Below are 13,948 nucleotides of genomic sequence, written 5' to 3' on the forward strand. Positions count from 1 at the left end.
TTTTGGCCTCTTTTAAAGAGAATCCATACCCTCAGGTATTTTCTGCAATTGTACTCAGAGATAAATCTATAAGAGCACAGGTTTGAAGTAGCAATAACCAAGACCTGCCAAGTGTAGCAACTCAGGTCGGAGATCAGGTGGGAAAGAACGGGGGAGGCCAGTGGAATCATAAGCCTGCTTCATGTGTGAAGCATGCAAAGACAGGGCAGTCTGTACAAATAACCTTCAAAAGGCTCAGGTGTTTAATGGCATTGATTGGTAAAGTGTCACGTGCTCTTTAAGCTGAAGCTGGAGGCAGGGCTGGCTGTACTCCTTCAGGGTCAACCATCCTAAAACTCCCTCCCCTCCCCTGTGCTGAGTGAGCCTGGTCTGTGGCTCTGCAACCTGTAGAGAAAAGCAGAAAGGAACAAACAAACACAAAAACAAAACAAAAATTGCTGTGTCCTTGAGAACAGCTAGAAAGAGAAGCATTTCTAACAGAAATTACTAGTGTTTACTCCATGTTATAAAAACGGCTAGAATGAAAGTGGAAAGCCAGCCATGCAGCCATGGGAAGCTCACCAGTGGATGGAAGCTCACTAGTGGAAGCTCACCAGTGGAATGGATGCTGTGCTCTTGGAATTCTCAAATGGTGACATCTGGCTTCGCTTTTGGGGCTGGCCCAGTTGGTTTCTGCTGGATGGCTGCAAGAGCCTGACTCGATGGTGTATCTGCGGTCATTTGTTCTTTTACACGGAAGCCCCACCTAAGGGGACACTCTGGAACTCGAGGTGGTTGCTTCAGTGAGGATTCTCGCCGACTTCTGGATGTTTAAGTTCCTGATTGGATGCCACCTTTTGTTTGCTCTCTCAGTTTGCCTCTGCTGGATATTGTGAGCACCTTGAACTGATGTTTTATTATCTGTTGCTTCTATCTCCTACAGGCTATTTAATGTCTTACCTTTGCTTATTGTATACTTAATAAACTCATTTGTGGCTACCGTAGATCACTCTCCAGACCTCACAGGTGTCTAGGTAGAAATTCACTTCCTGGGACAATTTTTCCTCGTAAGGAATGTTTCTGTGAATCTAGGACTTTGGGTGATGAGGGTGTTGGAAGATTTAATTCAACATCTATATAGTAAATTTAAGTAAAAAGCAAAATAGACATTCTTGGTAGGAATGTAAAGTATTATAGCCATTGTGGAAAACAGTATGGAGGTTCTCAAAAAATAAAATAAATACTGTAGTATTCACTTTGGGGTATTTATACAAAGTAAATTAGTATGTCAAACATACGTGCATGCATATATATATATACATCAAAATGATTATATAGTATATACATATGCATATCAAAACATCACATTGTGCAGCATACATATGATTTTGTCAATTAAACCTTAATGCTAGACCAAATCTCATGCAGTTCTTAAACTTCCAAAGAGATGAAAATTTCCATGAATAAATAAGAACATAATACACGAAATTTACATTTGGAAGAGAACCTAAAAAGTGCTGCCATTTCCGGCGAAAACTCAAGACTTTGAGATAAATGCTATTTGTCTACGTTTTTAGGAACTTAAAAGAAAATGCGCCAATTTTGTGGTTGCCGTTCATTTCTTGCATTTGAAGTACTCTTCAATGACATCTTTGGCCTGAGAGTCTTTCCCATAGTTCTTCACCACCACACAGCTGCACCCTATCACTTTACGGGGTCTCCCCTTCCGATCGATTTTGCAGAGGCCTGCCCATTCCCCGAGTTTCTGGCTGTCATCAACCTTCACGAGGTGGATCTGGTGCTCCGCACAGAGGGACTCCACCAACTTGACGTACATCGGTTTATCACAATTGGCGGCGAGCACGCACAGGCGGGCTTGGCCCTTGCCTAAGGCTTTGACGGCTTCGTGGATTCCTCGCGCGAGGCCGTCGTGGACCAGGGCGGTCTTCAGCACCTCTCTCAAGGCCGCATGGACGTCCATTGCACTCGCAGCCGCCGCCGCGGTGCCGGCCTTGGCCATGGCGCTGGGTGGGTGGGTTATGGGTGGATGCGATCCCGGACCGCACGCGAGCCTGCGAGCCTGCGAGCCCCCGAGCCCGGGCGCGGAAGCGGGGCGCGTGGCTAGCAATGTCCGGGGCCACCCAACCCCTTCCGACACCACCCAGCAGCGATCGGAAACTACGCGTTCACTTCCGACCTAAGTCGCAGGGGGCAGTGACTCCCCAGTCCTGCGGAGGCGGGAAGGTGGTCGGGTGACCACCTAGGGGACAAAAAATTAGGACACCTCGGGCGGAGGCTGCTCCGTGTGTGTGTGTGGGGCACGCAGGGAGCAAGGGGGGAAGCTTTCCCGTTATTGTTACGTAACCTCGGCTGCCGCTGCGGGAGAGCATCTGGGAAGCAGCGGACGCGCCCCCGCAGACCGCAGCGCCATCCACAGCCGCCGCGACGCCGCCGCACACTTGTGCGCCAGCATCCTGTGCCCTCGCGCCACCGCGCTCCGACTCTTACGTTGCGCTGGCCGATTCGCCACGACTCGGTGTCAGGATTTAAAAACACCAAACCGTGACGGTTTGAATATAGGAATTAGGAGACTGATTTTTAGTTTCTAAAAAAAAAAATTTTTTTTTTCCTTTTGGGTGATCGTTGTGGAGCGAGCGGCACGTCAGCTCCGCTCAGCACGCTGAGGCTGTGCGTCGAAAACGCCGACGCGGACGCCCAGACCGGCGTGCCCCGGCGGCGCGCAGGCGCAGTAGCCTCTCTCGCCCCCCCAGGTCCCGCCCCCTCTCCGGGTGGACGACGTGGAAGTTGCTGGCCGACCTGGCTGGGACCCGGAGGCCCGGAGCGGCGGAGGTGGCGGCGCCCAGGCTCGACTAGGACTCGCTGCCGAGTCCCGGCCTGACTCCGGGGACCGGCGAGGGCGCGGCGGCGGCGGCTCATCATGGGTGAGGAGCGTGGGGAGGGCGGCGGGCGCCCGGGGCGGCGGCGGCGGGGACGGACGGACGGACGGACGGAGCCGCAGGCCCCGGGCGACGGAGCCACCTTCACCATCACCTGCCGGGGGACCCCGCCCCCCGGGCCCGGGTCTCCCCCCACCCCCGTCCCCCCGCGTCCCCGGCTCGGGTGGGTGGGAGGAGCGGGACGTCGGGTGCCCGGCCCCTCGGGTGGCTTCTGCGTGGGCGTTGGGGCTGCGTCACTTTGAGGACAGCCCAGGCCAGGCGCTGCGGTGGCTCCGGGCGCCGCTCGCCTGCTCTCTCGCCTGCTCGCCCGCTGGCCCGGTTGGTGGAATTGCGAAGTGGGAGGTTAACAGCCCGGACAGGGCGTGGGTTTTTGTTTTTTGTTTTTGTTTTTGTTTTTTTCCCCCCATCGCGATTCGCACGATTTGCAGTTCCCCCAGGTGAGGGACCCAACGCCAGCAGCGCCCCCAGCGCACCCCTAAGGTGACGCCCCCCCCCAGGACAGCTGGAGCCTCCCTCTGGGGAGTGGCTTGCTTTCGGTCCCTCCCCGGTTTTCTCAACAGTGATCCCGAGCACCCCGATTCTGTTGGGTTGCCTGTCACCCTTCAGTGCTGTTTCTCCGCCTCTCTTCTACGTGTAAAAGGGTTGAAAGGACTTTGTCGGGTCACCACCCATTCTTTCCCCAAGGTTCTGTGTACAGTGTGACATCTCTTCTTCCTGTCTTCGGCCCTTCTCCTTTCCGTGTGTGCGTGGATTGAAGTCAGCCTTGAGCGTGCTAGGCAACGCCCTGCTGCTGAGCTAAGTCCCAGTCCTTTTAAAACTTTGAGACAGGCTCTCACTGAGTTGTTTAGCCTTGAATTCAACTCATGCTGTAGCCAACTCAGACTCACAGCGCTTTAGCCTCCTTAAGTAGCTGGTACTATTACAGGCTTGGACCACTAGCCAAAGGCCTTGCCTTTTATTTTTAAGATTAAATATATCCTGTACGTATTGCGTATTGAGCATATCCTCCTTTATATTCCCCCACTTTTCCCTTTTCTCACTTTATATTGTGAGTCTTTTTTTTTTTTTTCTTTAGTGACTTTTGAAGGCCAAGAGTTTGTGTGTGCCACAAATACTTTTATGTTGCAGGGTGCATAATGTTTCCTGTAAATATTTCATAAAATACTGGATGAGTCTTACTGTCTCAAATGAGTTTTCTAATGCATTCAGGAAAGAGAGTCAGGAAGATCTCTATGAGTTCAAGGGAGCTTGGTCTACATACTGATTTCCAGGTTAGCCTGGGCTACAAAGTGAGACCTTGTCTCAAAAAATAATCCCTCTAAATAATAATAAAATGACTTTTCCATAGTAGCTGTTATTAGAAAAACAAATCAGCAACAAAATGTATTTTGTCCTGTGTGGCCATCAGAATCTCTTGTGGTAGTTTTGTGGGTTAGTGGGAGTGCACCAAAGGCACTTGTACTGCGTGTCCTGCATGTCCTGCATGTCCTGCGTGTCTGATGAGTGTATCTTCTGCCTCCTGACAGTACTCGGGACCTGAGAACATCACTTAGTACTTTGCTGTTGAATAATGTGTTTCATCGGAAGCAAAAGTGTCCACCTGTGCATCCAGGGAGATATTTTGCTATTTGATTAGGCATATAGCTTTCAAAAGGCAAGGTTAAATGTCCTATGGCCCTAATTTAAAAGATGACATTAAGTACGTTTTTGTTTTTATTCTCTTGTAGGTGGCTTTTTCTCAAGTATTTTTTCCAGTCTCTTTGGGACCAGGGAAATGAGGATTTTAATTTTGGGATTAGATGGTGCTGGGAAAACAACAATTTTGTACAGATTACAGGTTGGAGAAGTTGTTACTACTATTCCCAGTAAGTATTGGTTTGATAACTCATAGAACTTTTCTGATTTCTGTCTAATACAATTTTCTGAATAAATTAGTCATATGATAGGTTGATAGGGGTTTGTAAACTTTTTGGAAAAAATGATACTGACAAAAATTTTTTTTAAATGGAGTAAGAAGCGTTTTAATGTACTTGGTTCCTATCCAGGCAGGCAAACAGATGTCTGTTTAGAGCTATAGTTGGCTTAAGTCACTAAATCTTTATGCTTAATGAGGATACTAAATCTCTACTGGCTTTGTCCAGTAAGTAAATGAAGTGTACAAGGTGCTTTGCTAATGGTTTAATGAATATAGAGATGTTACATTGGTGGTGTTGTATACAAAGTACATTTTTCTGCATGTTTTTGTTACTTGAATTACAGTGTAGTTTCTCCTGAGTAATTCTGTAGATCACTTTTAAAGATGGGAATTGTAGAGGCTGAGTGTTGAAATGACCAGGTTACCTGAGAACTAAGAAGAAACACCCGAACTTTAACTCTGTTCATAGCCTTGTTATTCTTGCTGTCTTAGAAAATTATTTTCACGTAGTCCTATCTTACTACATAGGGATGCTCTTGAGGTTTATACTTTTTCCGTTGTTGAACTAAATGTATAGAGTAATACATTTAAATTAAATTGAAGAATCGATGTAATTTGCTCAAGATTTTACACTGTGTTCTGAATGACTTGTCATTTTGTCACTAACCCTTCCAGGATTTTTTGTTTTGCTTTTATGGAAGAAGGTTTGGGTTCTGTAGCATTTGTTATTTCATTTCCTTTGACCCTCACTTCTCAGACTCTCCCCTCTCGGTCTGGGTAGCTTTTGGTGACGTCGCTTTGCAATCCCAGTCCACACAGTGGGTGGACGGCAGTGTGGGCTGCTGTCACCCCTGCCCTTTGCACATGAACGCTGCTCTTGATGGTGAAGAACAGAGCTGCGTCTGTCCAGTTCTGAAGGAGAAGGAACTTGGTTTTCAGTGTGTTACGATTGCTGTGGTTTTATTTTTCCATTGTAATGTGCATACTTGCCCACCAAATACATCATCTACCAACACAACGTTAATAGGGAACAAAAATCAGTGGTTACTGGAAGTCATTTTTCACTCTGACTTTTTTTTTTAAAACTTAGGAAATGTGAGCAAACTTTGTACATGTCCACGCCAAGTGTTTTCAGCATCATTTTCTCCCTTGTTTAGACTCCTTTCTCTGAAATTAGTATCTGGTCTCAGCCGTGTGGTGCCAGAGCTACACCTAGGAAGAATGGTGGACAGAAGGGGTGAGATATAGACCATGCCAGCTGTGACCTTGTTACAAGTGAGCTGGTGAGATGTCTTCAGAGGGTCTGTAAGGTTGACACCCACAGAGAATGTGGCTCCCACAAAGTCGTTGTTTTATCTTCACTGAATTTTAGTTTTTAATTATAAGTCTGTCATTATAATTTTAGTTTTTACTATCTACCAGAACTTCAGCTCTTATATCTATAACTATACTTTTCAAATAAAACTTTCTGAAGATGCTGGGCAGTGGTGGCACATGCCTTTAATCCCAGCACTTGGGAGGCAGAGGCAGGTGAATTCCTGTGAGTTTGAGGCCATCCTGGTCTAAAGAGTGAGTTTGAGGATAGCCAGAGCTGTTACATACAGAAACCCTGTCTCAAATAAACAAACAAACAAGCAAAAGCCTTTCTGAACACTTGTATGCTAGTACTCAGGGAAGTTTAATAGACCTTTAGGACTGGGGAAATTGCTCAGTAGGTAAAATGCTAAGGACAAGAGTTCAGTCCCTAGGGCTTATATAAAAACAGACTGCATGTGGTGGATGCCCAGGGCTTGATGGCCAGCCAACCAGCCCAGCCTACTTGGCCAGCAAGAGACACTTGTCTCAGAAAAAAAAAAAGGTGGGCAGTGACTGAGGAACACACAGTGTTGTCTTTGTCCTCTGGCTTACACACTCTCACACACATGGGTGCCGGCAATTGTGTTAATAACATGCACAGAGTGGTCACGAGGTTTTTTTGTAACCTGAAGGTGGTCCTGATCTTGTTAAGTGTGTGTGTGTGTGTGTGTGTGTGTGTGTGTGTGTGTGTATCATAGTATATTGTCTTAAATGTTATAATAACCCAGCCCAAAATGTTTGAAAATTAACAGCAGTTGCTAAAACTCCGGGAGAGTGTGTTAGTCTACATCTACTATTGATTTGATTTCTCTTTCAGCTATTGGATTTAATGTAGAGACGGTGACATACAAAAACCTCAAATTCCAAGTCTGGGACTTAGGAGGACAGACAAGTATCAGGTATGCTGTAAACACCAGGTCATTTGGTTGTGCTTGACATTTACTGGCTCTTTTTAGTGCTGGCAATACTAAACCAAAATACTAAATCTCTGTTGCAGATTAGATAGGGGTGCGGTTGTTTAAATGAGGTGGGATTTGAAACTAGGAATTTCCTGAGAGCATCCAGTAATTAAGATCTAAGGAACTCAGTTTTTCAGATAATCACTTAAGTGAAAATCCTCTCATGAGAACCTGAAAGGCTCAGAAACCGGCCCCTGGTTTACGTTTTGTCTTGACCCTCCGAGATGTTTGGCACCCATACAAAGCCATGCAGCGGTGACATGAATAGAGATGACCCGTGAAATTCAGTGCTCGGCAACTGGACTGTGCGTGACTGACTGCCAGTGGCTTAGGGGACCAGCTCAGAGCAGTAGTAAGGTTGCTGTTGAAAGATTGATAGTGTGGTGGTGCACACCTTTAATCCCAGCATCAGAGTCAGAGGCAGGAGGATCTCTGTGAGTTGGAGGCTATCCTGGTCTACTATCTAGTTCCAGGCCAGCCAGATATACATAGTGAGACTGTCTCATAAAAGACAAAAGAAATATATATATATCAGTAATATATTCACTAAATATTCTCCCATTCAGTAACTCACTTAAGTCACTTTTGAGATTACTTCTTATTGTAGCCAATTCTACTTCTGATTGTCATCAGTGATTAAGAACATATAAAGTCACATTAAAAATTCCAAGCAGTGGTGGCTTATGCCTTTAATCCCTGAACTCGGAAGGCAAAGGCAAGAGGATCTGAGTTCGAGGCCAGCCTGGTCTACACAGAGAAACCTGTGTCGAGGGGAAAAGGCAAACAAACAAAAGACATCCTTTTCTTGTAAGGGTTCCTGGTTAAAGACTTGTAAGTTTCAGTTATCAGGTCTGTGTACAGTTTTCCTATCGGTGTATTTAGTGTTCTTTGTGGATTATATTTCTACCTTCTCAGCCTGAAATTCAAACTTACTTTGAAACTGTAATTTGGGGCCTATAATTTAATATTTATCACTCTTCTTTCAACCTAGTCATACCAAGTGTGATGCAAGATGCGTTTCTATCAGAAACAGCAAATCATAAGGCATTGTTCTGCACAGAGCGGAGCAGAGCTGGCATGTAATCACCATCTCCCTGTCCTTGACCCAAGTCCAACTTGGAAATTGACATGTCAGGTTTTTTCTCGGGATAACATGTTTTCCATTCTTGGACTTTCTTTAGGCCGTACTGGAGATGTTACTATTCAAACACAGATGCCGTCATCTATGTAGTTGACAGTTGTGACCGAGACCGAATTGGCATTTCCAAGTCAGAGTTAGTTGCCATGTTGGAGGTAAGCAAACATTTAAATACTAACATTAAACATTAAAATGAGGAACTGGAGGAATCAATTTGTTTACTTTTTCCTATGTATATTATCACGTGAAATAATGGAAAAACATGCAAGGATAGTTTTCCTCTATTCTTTTCCTATCTGTTTTATTTCTTTATTTGTATGAATGTTTTGTGAGCCACCATGTGGGTGCTGGGAATTGAACTCAGGACCTCTGGAAGAGCAGTCAGTGCTCTTAACCTCTGAGCCATCTCTCCAGCCCTGTATGAATGTTTTGTTTGCATCATTTGTGAATACTGTGTGCATGCTTGGTGTGTATGGAGGTCAGAAGAGATTATCAGATTCCCTGGGAGTGGAGGTATAGATGATTGAGCCAATATGTGGGTGCTAGGAATTGAACCTGGGTCCTCTGCAGGAGCAACAAGTGCTCTTAACCACTGGGCTAACTTTCCCCACCCCTTTAAAGATTTATTTAAAAGAAGTGTGTGTGTGTGTGTGTGTGTGTGTGTGTGTGGTTGGAACGAGGTTGGAAGAAGGTCTGCCTGAAACTGGAATTATAGATGGTTGTAATCTACCATGTGTGTCTGGGAACCAGACATGGGTTCCCTGCATGAGCAGCAAAGTGCTCTTAACCAGAGCCCTCCCTCTATCCCAGCCAGCCAGCCAGCCAGCCAGCCAGTCAGTCAGTTGGTTAGTCTGTCTGTCTGTCTCCCCTGCTTTCTTTTCTTTTTAAAAAGTGTGCATTACTTCCTATTCCAGAAGTACAGTTGGAAAGACGATGGATGGAATGAAAATCCAACCCTATAGCTTCCTGTAAGGTAGATTTCATGATTCCCTGAAAGTTGAGAGCTCTTTTAATTTAAGCTAAATCAACTTAAAAAAAAAAACAAAACTATTAGCTTGTGTGTGTGTGTGTGTGTGTGTGTGTGTGTGTGCGCGTGCGCGCGCGCGCGCGCGCGCGCGCATGCACAAGTTTGCATGTGTACACACTTGCCCATTGAGGTCAGAGCACACCTTTGTAGCGCTGGTTCTCATCTACCTTTATGTAGGATCCAAAGATGTATCTCAGGTTGCCACACTTAGGCAACTTTTACCCTTTGAGCCGTCTTGCTGCCCTAATAGTATGACTTCTAACGGACTTGTTTTTTTCTGTGGTTTGTGTCTGTGTGCACATATATGTGGGTGCGTGCACATACATGTGGGTGCCCTCAGAGGCCAGAAGAGGGTGTCAGCCCCCCTCGGACTGGAGTCCAGGCAGTTGGGAGCCACCCATTGCGGGTGCTGGGAACCGAACTCTGGAGGAGGAGCAGTGCTTTTAGGCACTGAGCCATCTCTCCAGTTCCATCTTTTTGCTGTCTTACCTTTGGCCAGTTTCGAAACGTTGTGCACTGAGAAGGTGTGTTTCTGGGTTGGCAGTGCGGCTCTGCCCTGCGTTAGGAGTCTCTCCTGCCACTGTTTGCAGCCCAGCAGCTGTGCTGATCTCCTCTCTGAACCTGCGCTTGCTGCACTCCCAGTGCCAGCTCCTCATGTCTCTGTGTCCCCTGTCTGCACTGGTGCCCTCTGTAGTGAGGCAGGATGACAAGGCTTTGCTCTGTAGCCGTGGCTGCCTTTGAACTCACAGACATCCATCCACCTGGCTCTGTCTTTTAAGTGCTGCGATTAAAGGCCATAAGGCCTTGCAGTTCATTTTTTTTTTTTTTTTTTTTTTTTTTTTTTTTTTTTTTTGGTTTTTTCGAGACAGGGTTTCTCTGTGTAGCTTTGCGCCTTTCCTGGAACTCACTTGGTAGACCAGGCTGGCCTCGAACTCACAGAGATCCGCCTGCCTCTGCCTCCCGAGTGCTGGGATTAAAGGCGTGCGCCACCACCGCCCGGCCATTTTTTTTTTTTTTTTTTTAAATGGTATTGGGGGTTGAACTCAGAGCCGTGTACATGCTAAGCAAGAGTTCTACCCCTTAGCTGTGTCTCTAGCTCAAAAACTCAATACATTTACTGAGATCATCAAATTTAGAGCATTCGTTAAACAAAAGACTCAAGTAAACATGCTTCGATTCATTAATAACAGCCCAGTAGCATTTGCTTTAGAAGATGAAGTGGCTCTTCCTTTTTCTACAGTTCCACCTTACCCAGCTAATTGATGCTTAAGTACCGGTTCTGGCTCCTCTGCCGCTGGGGTGCGGCAGCACAGCGGAGCCCCCGTACAGGAGGGTCCAGACGGTAGATTAGAGTCCGTGACGCTGGGGGGGGAAGGCATGGCAGCAGAGGCAGGAAGCTGAGGGCTCACAGCGTCAACTGCAGCGGGAACCTGAGAGAACACACCTCACTTCCTCTTAAAGGCCGCCCCCCCCACTTACCTTTGTCCCTCAGGCCACGCCCCCTGAGCCCCCTCAACACTCGAGTGGGGGCCAGTGGATGCCTGGGACCCCCTTACACCTCTTGTTCTCTTTAACTCTCACGGCCGGTTTCCATTATTGACCACTGTTACATATAATGGATTTTTAAAACAGCAGCTTTATTTAGGCCTGGTTCACATTATATAGAGTATTATTTTGGAGAGACTGATAATTAACTTTAATTTATAATTCTGGAGTTGTGCAAGATTGTTAGGAGTCATTTGCAACATAAGGGTTTGGTTTATGAAATCTTACAGAGATGGGCCTGTAATTACAGGTACATGCTTCTATTCTAGTACTTGGGAGGCAGAGGAGGAGGATCATGAGACAAGACCATCCTGGACTACACAGTTCAAAGACTTACTCAAAACCAAGGTGGGGAAGGTGGGGTGTAACTCACCGGAGTGCTTCCCTAGCTCACTCTGGAGAACACAAAACCTTACAGAGTAAGGACTGGGAGTCACGTTGTTAGGAAGTAGCTTTTGTGTCCATCAGCAGACACTGTTATGTGAAGTGTAGGTCTAGTGCCAGTTTGTACTGTTCACATTAAAACACACACACAGAGCACTAGGTTCTTACCTTCTTTGTGTACATAAATACATTCCAAATGAAATATGTGTAAAATACAGAAATTAGCTACATGAATGTGTAGGTGCATAAGCCTGAGATACCTGGGTTGGGAAAGCCTTTCTGAAACAGTGGGAGGATTTACAAAAAGGTTTAATTGCAACTCAAAACCCTCAAAATTCAGGTGTGCTAAAAATACCAACAAATAAGATAGGAAATCAGGACTGACTGGAAATCAGGATTGATTAGTGGTCCTGTTTTTTTCTGAGATAAGATTTTGCTTTTAGCCCCCGCTGACCTTAACTTGTTTGCCATGTCCTCAGGCTAGCCTCGGACTTTACTGATTGCCCTGGACTTCCAAGTTCAAGACTGCCATCCTTGTCCTTTTTCTTTCTCTGGTGTGGTTGGATGCGTCTGTCTCCTTAGTACGCGCCAGCTGTACCCAGCAGTGGGTTTCTTTCCATTGCCCTACGTGCGTGTACACACTGTGTTTGTTTATGTGTACTCCCTTATCTTCTCTGGTTCTCCTCTCACTCCACCAGCCCCTTCCTCCCAGCGGGCCTTCCTTCCGTGTTCTTGTCTTTTTTCTGTGACCCAGTGCATTTCGTTAGAGATGTTCACAGGAGTACGGATGCACCAGCACACTCTCTTCAACACAGTTTAATGTTGGTGTTTTTTCCCAATTCAAGGGTACAAACTGATGAAAGGATTTTTCCTTTATTTTTTTAATTTATTATTTCCTTCCATTTTATTTAGGAAGAAGAGCTGAGAAAGGCCATTTTAGTGGTGTTTGCAAACAAGCAGGACATGGAGCAGGCCATGACACCCTCAGAAATGGCCAATGCACTTGGGTTACCTGCTCTGAAAGACCGAAAGTGGCAGATATTTAAAACATCCGCAACCAAAGGCACTGGCCTTGATGAGGCGATGGAATGGTGAGTGTCTGTTTGAAGCCAGCTGCTCGTGCATATGGCGAGCTTCCTATAGGATAGTTTTTATTTTCCCCCAGACAGTGTCTTGTTGTACAGCCCAGGTTCTGATCCTGCTTCAGCCCTCCTTAGTGCAGGGACCAGACCTGTGTGCATTACCACACTGGCCTATGATGCAGTGCTGATTTTCTTGGGGATGACATTTAGATAGCAGCTTTTAGATAGATAGAATAAACACCTCTTCCAGCTTTTTCTCCCATTGTCTTCCTGAGTAAACGTCTTCATTCCAGCCACACTCACATAACTGCTAATACTAGGTAAGCTGCCCCTCTGCTTTACGTCCCCTTCCAGTTCCGAGGCCTTCAGGAATTAGGATAAGGCTTGCTTCTTGTCAAGAAGAGGCTTGACAGGCATGGTGATAGCTCATTCCTTTATACCAGCACTCAGGAGGCACATGCAGGAGGATCACTATGGGTTTGAGGCCAGTCTGGTCTGCTTAGCAAGACCAGCTGAGGCTACAGAGTGGGACCCTGCTGCAACTCTCTTCCTCCCCCGAAAAGATCTGCATCATCTGTGATCCCACTGTCTGACCACACACGTGAAGTTATGTGCCCTTGTCACAGACCAGTGACACGTGCTTGTCCATTAGTCTGTAATTGTTCAGTAGGTGTGTCTTCTCCAGATGCTTGAGAATAGAGGTCAGTTTCTACCTCTGAACTGTGCATGCATACATCCCAGCAGTAATAGCAGACTATAGATACCTGAGACTCATTTGATGGTGCCTGCCTATGATATCAACACTTTGGAGGCAGAGGCAAGAGGGTCAGGAATTTAAGGCCACCTATGGCTCTGTGGTGAGTTCAAGGTTAGCCTGTCTCAAAAAAGAAAAACATAAATAGAAAGAAAAATCAATAGATACTTGGGCTTTTTCTTTAATCTGTGTTAATATTTGTAATCTTAATTGTGAAATTTATATTGTAAATGTTCATGCTTTATACCTGGACGTTGGTTTTGTTAACTATTGCATTTTCTCTCTGCAGGTTAGTGGAAACACTGAAAAGTAGACAGTAAGTCCACTCACATCAGTTCCTGTGAACCCAACGCTACGTCCCATCCTCACTGGAATCAGCTGGATGTGCTTCTCTGACTGTTAGGACTGTGTGATTGCAGGCTGTACAGAACTGACTCCACTATTTGTAATAAATATAAAAAACAAGTATTTGGCAAGAGGGTTAGCTTGATTGAATCACCCAGATGGTTTATGTAATGTAAAATAGTCTTCCTTGCTTTCTTGTGTTAAGGTATATATTCTATTTGTATGGAATTCTTACACAAATACAATTCTATTAAAGAATGTACACTCTTGGGGGGAACCCTCCTATTTTTAAATTAGTGGTTGCATTTTGTTTGTATGAACACTAATATTTAGCTCAGACTTTTTCTCCCTTAAAATGAATTAAGGCTTTCCAAAGATTAGTCTTAGCAAAGTAGATTAGAAATAGTGTGTATAATATAATCATCACTTGCCTAACTGACTAGTTTATATAAGCTATTCCACTTAAAGAGTTTTTGGTTATAGGCATGAGAAGTATTTTGTTGGCTC

The 13,948-nt window shown here is 45.6% G+C and overlaps 1 protein-coding gene and 1 pseudogene across 3 annotated transcripts; one reads left to right on the forward strand and one right to left on the reverse strand.

Moving 5' to 3' along the window:
* Positions 1–1,579: 1,579 nt before the first annotated feature.
* On the reverse strand, positions 1,580–1,999 carry LOC102911595 (small ribosomal subunit protein eS12 pseudogene; annotated as a pseudogene). The gene has a single exon (XR_013045817.1). The product of XR_013045817.1 is annotated as a small ribosomal subunit protein eS12 pseudogene (transcript).
* A 473-nt stretch (positions 2,000–2,472) lies between these two features.
* Arl1 (ARF like GTPase 1) lies at positions 2,473–13,734 on the forward strand. Of its 2 annotated transcripts, XM_076554595.1 has the most exons (7): positions 2,473–2,921; positions 4,664–4,801; positions 6,009–6,088; positions 7,025–7,106; positions 8,348–8,459; positions 12,173–12,351; positions 13,386–13,734. In XM_076554595.1, exons 3-7 carry the CDS (start codon positions 6,073–6,075, stop codon positions 13,414–13,416), a joined length of 420 nt encoding a protein of 139 aa, XP_076410710.1. In that variant the 5' UTR covers positions 2,473–2,921; positions 4,664–4,801; positions 6,009–6,072; the 3' UTR covers positions 13,417–13,734. The 2 variants fall into 2 exon arrangements, with proteins under 2 accessions (XP_076410710.1, XP_006979897.2); XM_006979835.4 differs by lacking the exon at positions 6,009–6,088.
* Positions 13,735–13,948: the final 214 nt, after the last annotated feature.

This window comes from Peromyscus maniculatus, chromosome 18 (genome assembly GCF_049852395.1).
Source record: "Peromyscus maniculatus bairdii isolate BWxNUB_F1_BW_parent chromosome 18, HU_Pman_BW_mat_3.1, whole genome shotgun sequence".
Classification (NCBI taxonomy): Eukaryota; Metazoa; Chordata; class Mammalia; order Rodentia; family Cricetidae; genus Peromyscus; species Peromyscus maniculatus.

Excerpts from the sequence above, each read along its gene's own strand:
- Arl1 (XM_006979835.4), top strand. Across the intron at positions 4,802-7,024 it reads AGTTGTTACTACTATTCCCA|CTATTGGATTTAATGTAGAG; the intron begins GTAAGTATTGGT and ends TTTCTCTTTCAG. Across the intron at positions 12,352-13,385 it reads CTTGATGAGGCGATGGAATG|GTTAGTGGAAACACTGAAAA; the intron begins GTGAGTGTCTGT and ends TTCTCTCTGCAG.